Here is a 17,423-nt window from a genome sequence, read left to right on the forward strand (position 1 = left end):
GCGGTCCCTATTTATCTACTTGCACCCGGAGGTGCTTTCGAACTGCTAGGTTGGCAGGCGCTGGGACCGAGCAGCGGGAGCGCACCCCGCCGCAGGGATTCGAACCGCCGACCTTTCGATCGGCAAGCCCTAGGCGCTGAGGCTTTAACCCACAGCGCCACCTGCGTCCCGAACATAACATACAACAATACAAACAACAAAATAAAAGACTTCCTTTATCCTGTATCTGGCCTCCTTATTTACCGTACTTCTTATAAACTCTGTCCTTTATGAATAATTATTAAGATTTTTCTAATTACAACTTAAATATCCACAAAGTCTCCTGCAGACATTAATCAAAACAAGTCCAGGTATGTATTTTAGGGCACTGTTTTGTGAAGTATTCTCTGCATTTCCCTGATTCCTTTTGAAATTCTTGTCAAGTGTGATCTCTAATTGCCTCTGTTAATCTAGCCAGTTCAATATACTCTAACAGTTTATCTTGCCATTCCTTTTTTTGTTGGCACAGTTTCTTTTTTCCAGTTTGTTACAAGGCGAGCAAGGCCATAGCAGGCAGACAAACAAGCCTTCAAAGGGAGAAACATGGAATGTTAGAGCCTGCTTGGATAAGAATGTAGAGTTTCACTCTCTGTTTATTTGTATCATCTATAAAACGTGGGCACACCCTGATTGGGGTGTGCAGATTGCGAACATATTGCACCGCACCATTTGCTATGCATATGCAAATCAAATAAACCTACTTGAAACCTGAATTGGCGTTTGCCTCCCTGTGTCCAGTCCGTGCTCCAGAATATCCGAGTCACATGCGGTCCAACAGTAGAAACGCGTTGTATTTTTCATAAAGTTATGCTTAAACATTTTTTTAAACTCGTCATACACTGTGTTCCAGAAGCGCTTGATTTTTTCACAGGTCCACCAAACGGTGGACATGTTTGGTACATTGTTGATATGCTTTTAAATTGTTTTATTGTGTCCCACCCAACGTCATGATGGACATTGGGATAGCGCAGTGGGTAGAGCATGGGACTCTTACATCTCGAGTTGTGGGTTCGAGCCCCACGTTGGGCAAAAGATTCCTGCAATGCAAGGGGGGTTAGACTAGATGCCCCTCATGGTCCCTTCCAACTCTACAAGCCTATAGTTCTATGAAAAAGCGCAGGCAGGACCTACTTTTTTTTATTTATTAATATTAAAGTTTCCAATTAGTACAAAAAAAATAAACATACACAAAAAAATAATAATAAAAATACAAAAATACAAAAACAAAAAAGAACAGTTAAAACAAATGTAGTTTCCATTACTCATTTCCATTAACTTATTTCCCAGACCTCCTCTCACCTCCCCCTTTTGTATTCCAGTTCGAGTTCTTAATTCAGCAAATCCTTATTATAATTTGTTGTAACTTATTGTAACTTATGTAGGGACGCAGGTGGCGCTGTGGGTTAAAGCCTCAGCGCCTAGGACTTGCCGATCGAAAGGTCGGCGGTTCGAATCCCTGCGGCAGGGTGCGCTCCCGCTGCTCGGTCCCAGCGCCTGCCAACCTAGCAGTTCGAAAGCACCTCCGGGTGCAAGTAGATAAATAGGGACCGCTTACCAGCGGGAAGGTAAACGGCGTTTCCGTGTGCGGCTCTGGCTCGCCAGAGCAGCGATGTCACGCTGGCCACGTGACCCGGAAGTGTCTCCGGACAGCGCTGGCCCCCGGCCTCTTGAGTGAGATGGGCGCACAACCCCAGAGTCTGTCAAGACTGGCCCGTATGGGCAGGGGTACCTTTACCTTTTACCTTATTGTAACTTATTACTCAACCTCTACATTACAGCTGGTAACTACTTAATTTTTATCCAACATCACACTAATGTCCATTAATTTTATATTGCCTCTGCAGATAGTCTTTGAATTTCTTCCAGTCTTCCTCCACCGTCTCTTTCCCCTGGTCTCGGATTCTGCCGGTCATTTCTGCCAGTCCCATATAGTCTATCACCTTCATCTGCCATTCTTCCAGAGTGGGTAGATCTTGCGTCTTCCAGTACTTCGCAATGAGTATTCTTGCTGCTGTTGTTGCATACATAAAAAAAGTTCTATCTTTCTTTAACACCAATTGGGGACCTATTTTAATTAACTAATAGGAGAGTTCATTTGGTGAGCTGTGTAGTCCCTATAACTGCCTTGTTCAGTACAGTGGTACCTCAGGTTACATACGCTTCAGGTTACAGACTCAGCTAACCCAGAAATAGTGCTTCAGGTTAAGAACTTTGCTTCAGGATGAGAACAGAAATTGTGCTCCGGCGGTGCGGTGGCAGCAGGAGGCCTCATTAGCTAAAGTGGTGCTTCAGGTTAAGAACAGTTTCAGGTTAAGAACAGACCTCCAGAACGAATTAAGTACTTAACCCGAGGTACCACTGTAATTATTCCTATTAAGACTGGAATGAGGTGCTGGCTCACAGAAACTCAACGCCTGCTTTTCTGATCCCCTGTACATCAACTTGTTCTCTGATAAACCAGCACTAAAAAGCAGTGGGGGAGATAATGAGAGGTGAACCAGTTGTGGACAGGGGGCAGATCTCTGATTTGTAATGTTGATCTGTGATGTTGTCTTTCACCAATAAAGATCAAAGAGGACACAACAGTTCTTTCCTACTAATGCCTGGTGCTAGTGTAGGGGTTTGTGTCAGTATCATGTGGGTACTAGGTCCTTTGTTTACTTTTTTATTGACATTGCCCCTCTTCCCCCCTCCCTCTATTTCCCCCCCAACCGAAATATGTCCGTGGCAAAAGTGTCTTACTAAACATAAACAAACTGTGATGAAGACCCCTGGACTATGGTTGGCTACTTTTGCTTTTGCATTTGCTGTGCAACAGCACTGTTTTAATATTTGTTAAGTATACTCAGAGTCCTGTAGTGATTTTCATGCTCTTTATTGCAGCTTGTAAAACAGTGATGGAATTGTCCCCCAAACCTCAGGCTTTTATATACATTATTTTACAAAATGAGTCCCATCTCATTGGTTGATTCTGCTTCCCTCCTGGAGCATGATTGGTCTTTTCCTGCAAGCCAATCAGTTGTTGCATTCTAGGATCCTGCTTGCCTATTGTTCTAGGATCCAAGCTTAGTACATAACAATTTGGAAACTAAAAAACAACAGCCCCCGCCCCCTTATGTGTTGCATGGAGAAAATCCATAGAGAAATTTTTTTATCTCCCACTTTCCTAACACTGGGCCTAGTGGGCATTGTGATAGGAATTTTGAAGTCTTAGATATATGGTAATGTTCATAAGTGTACCAACCAAGCACATACATAGATCAGCACAGGAAGACCGACCTGGAACCATTTTGATTCCTAAACTGACCAAATGTTTTCTCTACAAGGTCAAAGTGGGAAACCTCCCCATTGTCTCTTTCCTCACAAATCCTGTCTTAAGAACACATTTAAGATATGAATAGGGTGTGAGCCTGTGACATGGCCCAGGAACTAAGTATTTATCATTACAAAAGACTGGCCAGGCTACCCAGGCAATCCAATCAGGTAACCTGCCAGACAGGAGATAAACAACAACAGGAGAAAAACAATATTCAAATTTCTGTTTTAGACCGCCTTTTCTGTGATGTAGGTGTGATGTATCTGAGGGTGGTCTTAGGTTACACCCCTTCTGTGATGTATGTATGATGTTTCTGGACAACGCTTATGTTCTTGTGTTCAAATCGGTGTTGCCTCCCATAGATTACAGATGGGCAGATACTCATGTTAGAATATCTACAATTAGCACAACTGATGGGATCATTTAGAGGAATATCGAGACAAAAAACAACAACTAGAGAATGGATAGGGACACGGGTGGCGCTGTGGGTTAAACCACAGAGCCTAGGATTTGCCAATCAGAAGGTCAGCGGTTCGAATCCCCACGATGGGGTGAGCTCCCGTTGCTCAGTCCCAGCTCCTGCCACCTAGCAGTTTGAAAGCACGTCAAAGTGCAAGTAGATAAATAGGTACCGCTCCGGTGGGAAGGTAAATGGCGTTTCCGTGTGCTGCTCTGGTTCGCCAGAAGCGGCTTAGTCATGCTGGCCACATGACTCGGAAGCTGTATGCTGGCTCCCTTGGCCAATAAAGCGAGATGAGCGCCGCAACCGCAGAATCGGTCATGACTGGACCTAATGGTCAGGGGTCCTTTTACATTTACCTTTAGAGAATGGATAATATTTAAGAATTATGTAAAACTTTATTGTACAAATAACTCCATATTAGCAGAAATTGAGTGATATTTGTAAAGAAAAAGATCAAAGGAATGGATACAAAGCAGAAAGAAATATTATACAACGTAAAGGTAAAGGTAAAGGTACCCCTGCCCGTACGGGCCAGTCTTGACAGACTCTGGGGTTGTGCGCCCATCTCACTTAAGAGGCCAGGGGCCAGCGCTGTCCGGAGACACTTCCGGGTCACGTGGCCAGCGTGACATCGCTGCTCTGGCGAGCCAGAGCCGCACACGGAAACGCCGTTTACCTTCCCGCTGGTAAGCGGTCCCTATTTATCTACTTGCACCCTCGGGTGCTTTCGAACTGCTAGGTTGGCAGGCGCTGGGACCGAGCAGCGGGAGCGCACCCCGCCGCAGGGATTCGAACCGCCGACCTTTCGATCGGCAAGCCCTAGGCGCTGAGGCTTTAACCCACAGCGCCACCTGCGTCCCATTATACAACGTAAACCTGTGTAAAAAAGAACATCAAACAGTATAATGAGAAGAATGGGAAGGACCGTGCGGATGAGTACTTTTACTATGTAAATAGCTTTCTCTCTCTCTCTCTTAAAATTTGATTTCTTTGTTTCTTATCTTTATTACTTATTTATTTCTTTTTTTTCTGTATAAATTTTCTATTTTATAGAATTTTCTTTTTTTTACCTGTTAAGAGATAGTACATAATGTGCAAATCTTTTAATCAATAAAGAATTGATTGTTTAAAAAACCAAAAAACCAACAAACAAACAAATTGGAGTTGCAATGATCATGGGAACCCCAAAGGTCATCCAGTCCAACCCGCTGCAATGCAAGGGATCAGAGTACCGGAACCTTTTTTCCTGGGGGGGGGAAGCACTGATTACAACCATTTGCCACGGTGGAAGCTGGAAGCCAGTAACACCTGGAGGACCACTAGTTACCCACCCTCTGCCCTTTCCTATGAGCAGCTTTCCACCGCGTGGGAAGAGACGGCGACAGGGCAGGACACAGACAAACCCCGCCGTCACGCGATGGGCGTATCTGTCTACACCCGTTCGTAGGTCTATGTTTGGGAAACGACGCGCGGAGGCCGTCAGCGGCTGGCCGGAAGCCCGCTCCTTGTTTTTTCCGCCGCTCTGCCCTGCGTCTCTATGGTCACGCGGGCGACGCCGCCTCACAAGAGGAAGAGAACCAGCTAGAGCTGGGCTGAGGGAGAGGAGAGAGCGCTCAAGATGGCGGCGGCTGGAGGCGGAGGGGACTTGGACGGCGGCGGCGGCGGCCACTGCGGCGTCCCAGAGAGCGGCGCCCTCTCCCAGGAAGCGGAGGGCGGCCCGGACGCGGAGAGCGACTCGGAGGTCTTTTCGTGCGTGGCTCACTGCTCCGAGCTGGCCTGGCGACAGAACGAGCAGCGGCAGTTGGGCCTCTTCTGTGACGTCACGTTGGCTTTCACCGGCGGCAGTAACGGCGGCGCGGAGCAGGAGGCGGCGGCGGCGGCGGCGGCGGAGGGGCGGAGGGAGAAGGGCGCCGGCCTCGGAGCCGCCTTCCCCAGCGCCGAACCGCCCGCTCGGGAGTTCCGCGCCCACCGCTCGGTCCTCGCGGCCGCCACCGAATACTTCGCCCCTCTCCTCTCGGGGGACTTCGCCGAGTCCCGGTCGGGCCGCGTGGAGCTGCGCAGATGGAGCTCCGAGGCCGGGCCGGACCCGGAGACGGTGGAGGCCGTCATCGGCTTCATGTACACGGGCCGCGTCCGCGTCAGCCCCGGCAACGTCCACGAGGTCCTGGAGCTGGCCGACAGGTGAGGCGGGTGGCCGGGGTTGGGGGGTCATGGGTTCAAGAGGAAAGCGGCAGCTAAGCGGGTTGGTGGCAGTGATAAGAAACAGAGGAACGCTTCGTTTAACGTCGAATGATACAGTTTTTAAAATATTATTTTACTGTTTTTTGGGGTGGGGGAAATACATTCAGTGCACTGTTTATTTTTTTTAAAGAAAAGTTTGCGATTGCTGGCAGGTCAAGATTTATTTGGGAGTATGCTGTGTCGCACATTAAGCACAAGAACTGTGTATCAGGGTGTTTTTTTGTCATCTTAAATGCCCCACCCATAGTAAAAGGGACATACTGACGTATATGATTGACATGCCCATACTTTGAAAAGTTTTGGACCATAGTGGAATGCCGAAATAATAAAAATTCCAACAGCATAGATAGACGTCAGGCAAATGCATTCCTCTTCTCCCAGACCGTTGGCCTTTAATTATCCGTGGCCTTTTAAAAGTGGGTGGGCTGTATTTCTTTTTCCTCTTGGTTTTAACGTATTAATTAGGAGGTTGTCTGTTTGGTTGTAAGTTGCTTTGGGTTGCCCTGGTCAAGATAATGCAACTCAACAAATTCGATGGAATCATAATAATATACTCCAGAGTTGTTTATTTTATCAATATTTATAGCATCTAATAAGAAAATGTTATAAGAATTTGATAGCACATTTTTGGTGGCACCTACTAGAAGAACAACAGTACAATGTTAGGAGGAATCTGGATAATGTGTCTTGGTATGGAAACATATGGTATATAGCAGAAAGCATATGGTAGATAGCAATATCAGAAAAAGTTTGTCCTCATACTCAAAAAAAGAAAAGCACAGCCCCAGGATGTTAGCACTGTGGGTTGGGACTTTATATGCAATGGACACTAGAGAATATGAGGCATTATCAGAAGTGGCCAGATGGGTGTGGCTGTTGGAATTCTGCCTTGGTCAGAGGAATGTGCCTACCTTTTCAGGCACCGGCTGAATTCCTTTGACCTCCCCCTGCGACTCCCGGCAGGAAACATGCGAGGTATGTATCGGCGATTTTTCCCAGTCTGTGAGAAAAACACACCACTGCTTCTCGCTCCTCCCTGCTCCCCAGGGAGGGGAATCAGACTCAGACAGAAATGTATCTACATGCTTTTATTCCTGTCTTTAGCAGGCATACAGATAAACATGTCTGCACTCTTCACAAACAACAGCAGAGAATCATAACTCCACCCTTGTACATCCTGTACAGGTCATAAGTCCCACACTGAGCTCACATCCAGTGCTCAATGCTGGGAATGGACTGCCCCTTTCTTGCCATGGTAACAGTCACAAACATCCTGTCTGGCTTTCCAGCCACCAGCAGCTAGCTTAGCTGCTGCTTCTTTCTTCTGCATTGCTTCTTTAGAGTAACATCCTCCCCCTAAAGAATTAATGTGTGCAGCGTGCAATGCTTGATCTAGAGAAGAAAACAAACAGTTGTTATATGTATAACACTTCCCTGTTGTTTCAGTTCCACCCTTGGAACTACCCACCACTGGTTTTACCAATGTACCTCTCTGGTTGTGTGACTTCCAAGGAATGAGTGCATCTGCATTACCTTGGTTAGCAACTCTCTGTTGTGCCTTTGTCTCTGACTCAGACACAGCTTCAATTTGACCATGGTCGTTTACAACAGCAACACATGCAATAGCTAAGTTGGCAAACTCCTTTGAATACCTCTGGGGTGGTACACCCTTCGTTGCTCTCTCAGACCTACGTAAGAGGTGCTGCTCTTCTCTGCTTTCTGGTTCAGCCTCTGAACTCTCTGGAGAACCAGTACTAAGCGTAATCAGTGGTTCATCCTCCTCTTCTGAGGGTCTAGTCATTATGTGAGATTTTCTCTCAATGACTGTGACAACTGAGCTGTCTGAACTATCGCTGTCATCATCAGTACTACTGAATTCAATAAAATCAACATCATCATCATCATCTGAATCATCATCTCCTGTGGGAAATGTGTGAACAATCACTCTCTCCTGTTCAGGAGCACTCTCTAGAAATTTTGTGAGAATCACCTGACCAGATTCAGACAAAATTACCCTGTAGAGACCCTTTTCATAACCCACAAAAATGCCTCTGGCATTCTTTACTCCCCCCGGAGCTTCTGTCCTCACATGAGACCCAAAAACCTTGAAGCAGCAGCTAAGCTAGCTGCTGGTGGCTGGAAAGCCAGACAGGATGTTTGTGACTGTTACCATGGCAAGAAAGGGGCAGTCCATTCCCAGCATTGAGCACTGGATGTGAGCTCAGTGTGGGACTTATGACCTGTACAGGATGTACAAGGGTGGAGTTATGATTCTCTGCTGTTGTTTGTGAAGAGTGCAGACATGTTTATCTGTATGACTGCTAAAGACAGGAATAAAAGCATGTAGACACATTTCTGTCTGAGTCTGATTCCCCTCCCTGGGGAGCAGGGAGAGGGAGAAGAAGTGGTGTGTTTTTCTCACAGTCTGGGAAAAATCGCCGATACAGACCTCGCATGTTTCCTGCCGGGAGTCACAGGGGGAGGTCAAAGGAATTCAGCCGGTGCCTGAAAAGGTAGGCACATTCCTCTGACCAAGGCAGAATTCCAACAGTGGCTGGGGCACTGTCTCCATCAGCTACGGACAATTAATTAGAATACACTTGGAACCATAATGCAAGATTTAGATAAGATATATATGAGGGATACTGTATCATTTGAATCACCTCCATAATAGTTTGTGGTTATAGACTATATTTTGTATTTCATTTGTTGATGTTGAGATCCCCCACCCCCGCCTCCATGTACTGTCATTTCTGTCCTCATGCATGAAAACACTCTCCCATACCATGTTCTTTGGTAGGTAAAAAAATATTAATGCTTAGAGTGCTGAGCCAGTTGTACATACAGCTGAAGTAAAGACAACCCACTTAGGTCAGTGGGGCAAACTGCCAACCCCAACCATCATATAAATACATGAAATTCTGTGATGTATGATGACTGACTGACATATTTTCCCAGTCATTTCCTTCCTTCCTTCCTTCCTTCCTTCCTTCCTTCCTTCCTTCCTTCTTTTTTACAAAGACAATCAGTCTTTCTGATTGCCAGTGTGGTGTAGTGGTTCAGAGTCTCGTAATCTAGGGAGCTGCTCCTCCACATGCAGCTACTGGGTGACCTTGGGCTAGTCACACTTCTCTGAAGTCTCTCAGCCCCACTCACCTCACAGAGTGTTGTGGGGGAGGAAGGGAAAGGAGAATGTAAGCCACTTTGAGACTCCTTCGGGTAGTGATAAACGGGATATCAAATCCAAACTCTTCTTCATAAATTTATAACGGCCATGAATTTATTTTTAAGATATCATATGCTTGCATTAAATTTGGATTTTATTTTAAAATGGGTTACTTTTTATAGGTGAATGTTTTTGAAATTCACAAGATTTAAGGAGAAGATCTGTAAGAAGGATGGGTTTCTGAAGGGGGAGAAGCTGCCCAAATGATAATGCTGTCCAGTTAGTTGTGACTTTCCATATTATGGAAGTTAGTTCTCGAAAAGGGCCAACGGTTCAGTAGTGGAGCATATGATTGCAATACATATAAGGTCTGAGGTTTAGTCCCTAGTGCATCTTTACAAAGCATATTGGAAAGCGGGACTGGAGGAAAAAACCCTTACTTTGAGTCCTTGGGAACCATTGCTAGTTGGAAAAGAGTGGACAGTACTGGACTAGGTGGACCATTGGGTTGACTGGGTATAATGGTAATATACTTGTATATAGACTGAGTGGAACAATGAAGTTTGCACAAGATTGGAGGTGGGCGAGATGAAACCATGCAGGTGAATGTTGAGAGCTTATTAAATGTTTCTGTTTCTGCCCCACCTGTATAAATCATGTCCCATCTGAGTCATGGTTTTATGTGACTTTCTATTTTGTGGAGCTGAACAGTTAAAGCATCTTTAATGTAGCTACATGAAGGTGTAGAAAGGGTAATGTCACCTGTCCCTATTAGGTGTTTGTAAAGTGAAGAGCAGGGTACAAGTTGTTAGTTAGATAGTATGATGTTTCTCCACTCCTCTCTTTGAGCTATTTAAAATATATGTATATTTGTTTTGCAGGTTTTTACTGTTGCGTTTAAAGGAGTTCTGTGGGGAATTCCTGAAAAAGAAACTGAACCTCTCCAACTCTGTAGCCATCCATAGCTTGGCTCATATGTATTCGCTGAATCAACTGGCTCTGAAAGCTGCTGACATGATCAGGAGGAACTTCTACAAAGTTATCCAAGATGAGGAGTTTTTCACTTTGCCATTTCACCTCATCAGAGACTGGCTTTCAGATTCAGAAATCACAGTGGACTCAGAAGAAGTTCTCTTTGAGATGGTTTTAAAGTGGGTTCAAAGAAACCCTGATGAAAGAGAAAAGTACTTTGGGGAACTCTTTAAACTTCTCCGTCTTTCTCAGATGAAGCCCACTTACTTGACCCGACACGTCAAATCTGAAAGGCTTGTATCCAGAGATGAAGCTTGCCTCAATCTTGTGTCAGAAGCAGTAGAAAGCCATGCTCTCAGGGCTGAGAATTTGCAGTTAGGCACCCTCCAACAAGTCACTTCTGCAACATGCCTGCCTCGCTTTGGGCAAAACATGGATGTTATCATGGTTATTGGTGGTGTGTCCGAGGGAGGAGACTACTTGAGTGAGTGTGTGGGGTATTTTATTGACGAAGATAGATGGGTGAATTTACCTCACATACACAATCATCTCGATGGACATGCTGTTGTAGTGACAGAATCCTATGTTTATGTAGCAGGATCCATGGAGCCTGGCTTTGCCAAAACTGTAGAAAGATACAACCCAAATCGAAATGTCTGGGAGCAGGTTTCCAATCTGATAACCAGGAAGCATTCTTTTGGCCTTGCCGAGGTAAAAGGGAGCCTGTACAGCATTGGTGGGCATGGGAATTTTATCCCTGGTTTCAAAGATGTAGCTGTCTACCACCCTGATCAAGACAAGTGGCAGAATTTGGAGTCTGCACCAAAGATACTTCGGGATGTCAAAGTAGTCACTGTAGATGACAGGTTTGTGTATATGGCTGCCCGAACCCCGGTTGACGGGGATAGTGAGGAAGGCTTAAGAGCTGTCATCACCCGATATGATGTAGATGCAAGACAGTGGCAGGATTCTGAGTCTCTGCCACTCCTGGACAACTATTGTTGTTTTCAGATGGCTGTGGCCAACACAAACTTTTACCACACAGCCTCATGTTGTCCTAGGAGCTACCCACAGGATCATGAGGAAGTCAAGAGAAAGATCTCTAGCCAGGTGTCTGATGACATTCTGGAAAGTTTACCACCAGAGGTTCTTAGTATTGAAGGGGCAGCCGTCTGCTATTACAAAGATGATGTGTTCATCATAGGTGGATGGAAGAACAGTGATGACACAGACAAACAATACAGGAAAGAGGCTTACCGCTACTGTGCTGAGAGGAAGCGCTGGCTGTTGCTCCCTCCCATGCCCCAGCCTCGCTGTCGTGCAACAGCCTGTCATGTGAGAATCCCCTTCCGGTCCTTGCATGGTACCCAGCGATATCCAATGCCGCAAAACCTAATGTGGCAGAAGGACCGGATCCGGCAGATGCAGGAGATACACCGTCATTCCTTAAGCTTGCGGAGGATGCCACGGTCACAGATAGAGTGCTAACTTGAATAAATGGAGTTTGAAAAATGCCTTTCTGTCTTGCCATGCTCAGCATGGTCCTCCAACTGTAACCTAAGCAGTTATGTTTAGGCACTGAGGATTATTGAAGGGGATCTAGTTTTCTGGGCTTTAAATAGGTTGGCAGGATTGTGAGCATCACATGTGAACTTGGATGTATTTTAGCCATAATATGGAGGTAGGCATAGTTTTCAAGCTCTTCAATCCTTTAGTTTTCCCCACAGATGGGATGCAGATATAGAGCCCAGCAAAATAATTGTTCTGGAAATCTGTAGATGTGTTCACAGATGTCCAGTGTCACAGCACAGCCCCTCCCCTCCCTTTCCTTGGAGTTTATTCCATTTAGGTGTGGGTGAAGGAGAATTTCCCAGTGTATTGGGGCCTCTCACTCCTCTTAAAGCATTTATACAGGCTGTGTGAAGTATTTTTTTACTTACTTTAAAATACTGATAAATCTCATACCATTTCAAAATTTGCATTTTAACCCGTTAGTTTTATTTGCTTTCGCAAAATTATTTCTTTTTTTTTTAAAAAAAAATCTGCAATTGCTTTGAATGTGCTTGCTTTTCTTAAACTTGGAGCCATGTGCAATAGTTTAATAACAAACCAACCCCTATATATTATAAGTAAAGCACAATCTTTCACTTCAAAATGTTCCTATGCTTATAAATATTTTATAGTTATATTTATCTAGAAGCATTTGCGTTTACAAAGAGATTGTGGTGAAAACCGGATATTCTAATAGTTGAATTATTTTCAGTCCTATATTAAAAGATTTCAGAGTCCTTACTTTTGAGGGTTTCACTGTAATTTTTGGTGATGCCCTTTTCTACTTTGGAGTAGTCCCATTGATTTCAATAAAATTAATATGTATATGGTTCAGGATTGTGGCCTTAAAGGAATGAGTGAAAAGACCAAAAAGATAAGCACTACAAGTCCAAATTCATAATCTGAAGGAATTGGGGGTTCATTAATGCAGGGAGAAAGCTCAATGAACTCTGTGTGTTCAGGTAAGTCTGATTAGGAAAAAAACACTCAACCTGCCTTTGACAATCAAATATATTTGCCTTTATGATGCTCCATTCCTTGTTCTGACTGTGTTGAGTACTTGAGACTGGTTGGAGTGGAACAGTTGCCTCAGTTATAATTTTGATAGTAAGGGTCCAAGTCTCACCAATGTCTTAATGGTGTTTTGGCAGAAAATAAAATAGAGAAAAATTATTTGAGTCTGGTGGAAGTTCTGTGCTGCTTTCGTCCCTCAAAAAAGCAAGGTGTTTGCTTTCTCTAGAATTTTGTTAATTTTATTGGAGATGTAACTTATTGGTCCAACTTAGGGGCACACTTAAGCTTTAGACCATTACAGAATTATTTCTCAGGCAGGCAAACTGCACAGTAAATAATTAATGAAACTCTGTAATATCGTAAGTTGGTCCAACAAAATATTTCATTTTACCTTTGTGAATTTTGTCCTTTTGGGATCGATGTGACCACTTTCTACTGATACCTTACCAAGTTATCCAAGGCAGGTTTCTCATTGATTTCCTCTGGCCTCATCACTTCCCTCCCCTGACACCCAAACATACAGTGGCAGTATTTATCCTGCCCCTACTATTATCTTCAGTAAATTACTTCTGGCATCATTGTTGACATAAGGCAGTTGTGCCTCCTCCACTCCACTGTCAATGTGTACAGAAGCTTAAGGTGTGATGGTAAAGTTAAAGGGAAGTCCTCAGGTGAGATCAAGACCTGAGTCATGCAGTCACTGGGCTCTTATGTAAGTGGAATACTTGGAATAAAATTGGTCACTATTTCCAAGTTTCTACAAAGGAACTCAAATGTTATTTCCCCTGGTTTCTGCCCTTCCTATGTCTTTTGGTGGTTTCCCCTCTGTTAACTTGTCCAGGTTTATATGATGCTTAATTCAGGATAATTGAGATGGGACAAGGAGAAATCAGTATGTGAGAAATCTGCATTGATCAATATTGTTATGAAAGTTAATTACAGTATTGTTAAACAGCAGGGACTTAAATACTGTCAATTCTTGTTTTCCAATTTAGCAAGAAGCATAACTCATGTCTGATACAGTGGGGTAAGTCTTTAAACTGCATGGGTGTGCACAGGTTTTCTTGACTTGCATTTGACCCTTAATAATTGCCTTTTACAATATATTTTTTGGATTAGAAATCTGTGTTCATTAAATAACTGTCTTGTTATGAAGTTCAGACTAACGCAGCCTTGTCAAACAAAGGAAGTCACAAACATTTAAGAGTCCAGTAATACCCACTTGCTTGCTTTAAGATATATTGTATGCACCAGCCAATTATTTATGGAGAAGATAGATACTTCAAAAAGCTTGTTGAAAATTCAGGGCTCAAACAGCCCTGCTCAGTCCATTGGTAGAGGTACTGATTAAGAGAAATACACAGAATCTTTGCCTAGCATCAAATTTTGGATGCATCTATATGGAAAACAAACTTTAAAAACTGGGAATTGTGGTTTTTTTACAAGGTCTGAATGTTGTATGTTAGAAATTTCTCACAGCACCAGGATTGAATGGGAAAAGCAATGAGACTTTAAGCAGTTTAAGCTTGTAGTGGAGACACGGCCCTATGTGTGTCTGTTAAATGAAACACTAGCTGAAATGCAACACAAGTTTTGAGATTTCATGACAGATTATCTGGCCTGCGGTGCAGAATGGTTGGTAGTCACCACAAAAGAGTATAATCACATTGACTGTGTACTGTTATCTGTGCAGTTGTTCAGTCTGGCTGATAAGCTTTGCTTTTTAAATTAAATCCTATGTCACTTTGGATGTTGCTTGTGAATGCCAGTCACTTAGTATACAAGTGTCTACATGTCTTGCTTTGAGATTTCTGTTTGCATGGAGAGTTAAGAGCACACTAGAGAACAGTCCCATTGTTCCACATGTAGTGTTAAATGTTGGGACTTCTTAATGTATACTCTGGATGTTAGGCTACTAACTTGCTCCGTTGTTCTGAGTGCCTCTTAGCCCCCCTGAATAGCACAGCTCATGTGCTGCATGCAAAAGTCCTATCTACTTAGTCATGTCATTCCTTGATGAAACACAGCAGTTGATAATTATTGTTGCCTGGCAAAGGGAAATCCTGTTGTACCATCCAGGTTACTCCTAGCTGGTGAAGATTGACAGCTGTAGGCTACTTTTCTAAACATCACTGAGAGTCCCAAATCATTGGACGTGTACTACGCTGTACTACGATAGGGCTACTCACCATAGATAGGTCCTTTTGTTCTCAGCAACTTAAAAGACCTCAAGAAAATTGCAGTTGAGTTACAGAACAGGCAAGCATGGCAGCTGTCAGACTTGGGGAAACAATCTCTCTTAAGCTGTACTGATTCTCTGCTATGGCTGAATGCATGTTTCACACACTGCCTTCCTCTTGTGATGCTAGTGGAGACAGCTAGATCTTTCTGTGATGCCTGAGCTGACATTATTACTCAAGTAATACTGTCTGTAGGTTACATAGTCTTTCCAAGAGTAGATTTAAACATCTGTCTTGTGTCTGTGTATTTCTGTGAGGCTTACCCTTACACAGTGAGAGCTAGCAGTCATGTCAACGCAATGTTATTTCTGTAATCTCTGCAACATTGCCACAAATGACTCCTCTGTGCTTGCTGCAGCCTCTAACCACAGGAGGGCAGAATTCATATATAAAAATTAAGATACCAGTATTTGCAGTGTGACCAGTGGTCCATTTTTAGGAGGCCACATAGAAGTGCTACTAGTATGAGTGCCTATCATTTAATAATAATAGTAGTATTCCAGGGAAACATCTGCTCACAGAAGCCAAGCTGAATTGGTGGTAGGCACATCAGTCTGTTTTGCCTCCCTATTTCTGGGACACTTGCCACAAAGCTATCCTAGTTGGAAGCCATTTTTCTCCTTGCTTCCCCTGAGCCCAGTTAAGGTGGCGTTGAATGCAAGTCTAAAAGTTAGTTGGTAGTCCCAATAATCTCTCATGAATCAGTGAACCTCGAAAACAACACATGGTTTTTTTCTTTCTTCCTTCCTCATTCCAGCCCCAATTTGCCTTGTGTCTGCTGCTTAATAAACTGGGTAACATAAGCTTCATATAATGAAATGCAGACATCCATCCCTTTGGGTAGAGTCCTTTTGAAGCTATGTCCCTAAAGTCTATTTTTTAAACCTGCAAATCAATATATGTTGTACTACGGTTCTGTAACACTAAACTTGATCTCAATAAACATTTTATTTCTCTATTTCTGTTCTGACTGCTTCATGTTATTGCTCATAATTGTTTATGGATGTGTTCTCCAGAACAGTATTCCCCAACAGTCTGGGGAATTTAGATCCCATTTGTCTCCTGCTTTCAAATTCAGCTTGTGGTTGGGGCATTCTTCAGCCGTGAAGGAAAGTCTTCAGTCCCCATTTTTTATCCCAGTTTTGGTCACTTGGACAAGAAGAATGAAAGATAGTGACTGGGAATGTTTGGTATTCATCATTTTGTCAGTTTGTAGCTGTAGAAAATTGACAAAAGCTTAGCCTACCTGTCCAAGCTGTCTTATGTTAGCAAATTACTGTGGGTTGGACTGCAGTTAAATTAGTTGCACTTTGGTTTCATTGAAATCAATGTGAAGTTAGTCATAATGAACTTAAGTTTTCATGTAGCCTGGATAACTCAGTTGGTTAGAGCATGGTGCTGCTAACACCTAGATGGCAGGTTTGATACCTGTATGGGACAACTGCATATTCCTGCATTACAGGGGGTTGGACTAGATGATCCTTGGGGTCTCTTCCAACTCTGTAATTCTATGTTTCTATTGATCATAACGAGGCCTATGGAAAATTAGTCTAGCTCCAAGCTATTGGGGTGCAATAAATCCAGTATTTGCAAGCGCATAGGAATTTAGAATGTTTCTATAAAAAGTGCAAAAGTCTGAAATTCTCTTCTGGGAGTACCCGTAAGAACAAAAAGCACTGGTTTCAGCACAGATTTGGTGTGGTGAGGAAATGGTTTATTTGCCTAAAATACTGCATTCCCTTCCCCACTTTTGCTGAACCATTGGCAGAGTTGAACAAATCTAGGCAAAAAATAATCTTTGTCTATGCTTTATGAACAGCAAAGTTGTTGATTCTGCAACTAAACCGGTTGCAATCCTAGCAGAACTTAGGGTCCTGGTTGGTAGAACATTAAAAGCCGCAGAAGATGAGTGCAGAAGGAGAAAAAGCATCCTTGAAGGGCTGGGGTCTGTGCTGGATCTTCGTCCTAAACCCTAGTGGGAGCCACACTGCCAGCCGCCTCTGCTGTGATAGTTTTCCACTTGCGTGAAATAGTGTGGCCATTTTTAACACATTCCCATTTCATGCAGCTACATCTGTAGGGTCAGCCTTGAGTTGAACACAATTTTCTATACAGCAGGGACGTGGATTTGTGTTCCTCCCCATGAGCCCAAGATGATGGTTAAGGATTATGGGAGATCAGGAACATCTGAGCATGTGTTCCTCATCCCTGCCATACAAGTTACCGTATTTTTCGCTCTATAAGACGCACCAGACCATAAGACGCACCTAGTTTTGGGAGGAGGAAAACAAGAAGAAAAAAATACTGAATCTCAGAAGCCAGAACAACAAGAGGGATCACTGCACAGCGAAAGCAGCAATCCCTCTTGCTGTTCTGGCTTCTGGGATAGCTGTGCAGCCTGCATTCGCTCCATAAGACGCA

General features: G+C 43.8%; 1 protein-coding gene across 1 annotated transcript; it reads left to right on the forward strand.

Moving 5' to 3' along the window:
- Positions 1 to 5,348: 5,348 nt before the first annotated feature.
- On the forward strand, positions 5,349 to 15,960 carry KLHL11 (kelch like family member 11). Its single transcript, XM_079949547.1, has 2 exons — positions 5,349 to 5,999; positions 10,107 to 15,960. Exons 1-2 carry the CDS (start codon positions 5,437 to 5,439, stop codon positions 11,683 to 11,685), a joined length of 2,142 nt encoding a protein of 713 aa, XP_079805673.1. The 5' UTR covers positions 5,349 to 5,436; the 3' UTR covers positions 11,686 to 15,960.
- The last annotated feature ends 1,463 nt before the right edge of the window (positions 15,961 to 17,423 follow it).

Source organism: Podarcis cretensis (assembly GCF_951804945.1).
Source record: "Podarcis cretensis genome assembly, chromosome: 13".
In the NCBI taxonomy this organism is placed as follows: domain Eukaryota; kingdom Metazoa; phylum Chordata; class Lepidosauria; order Squamata; family Lacertidae; genus Podarcis; species Podarcis cretensis.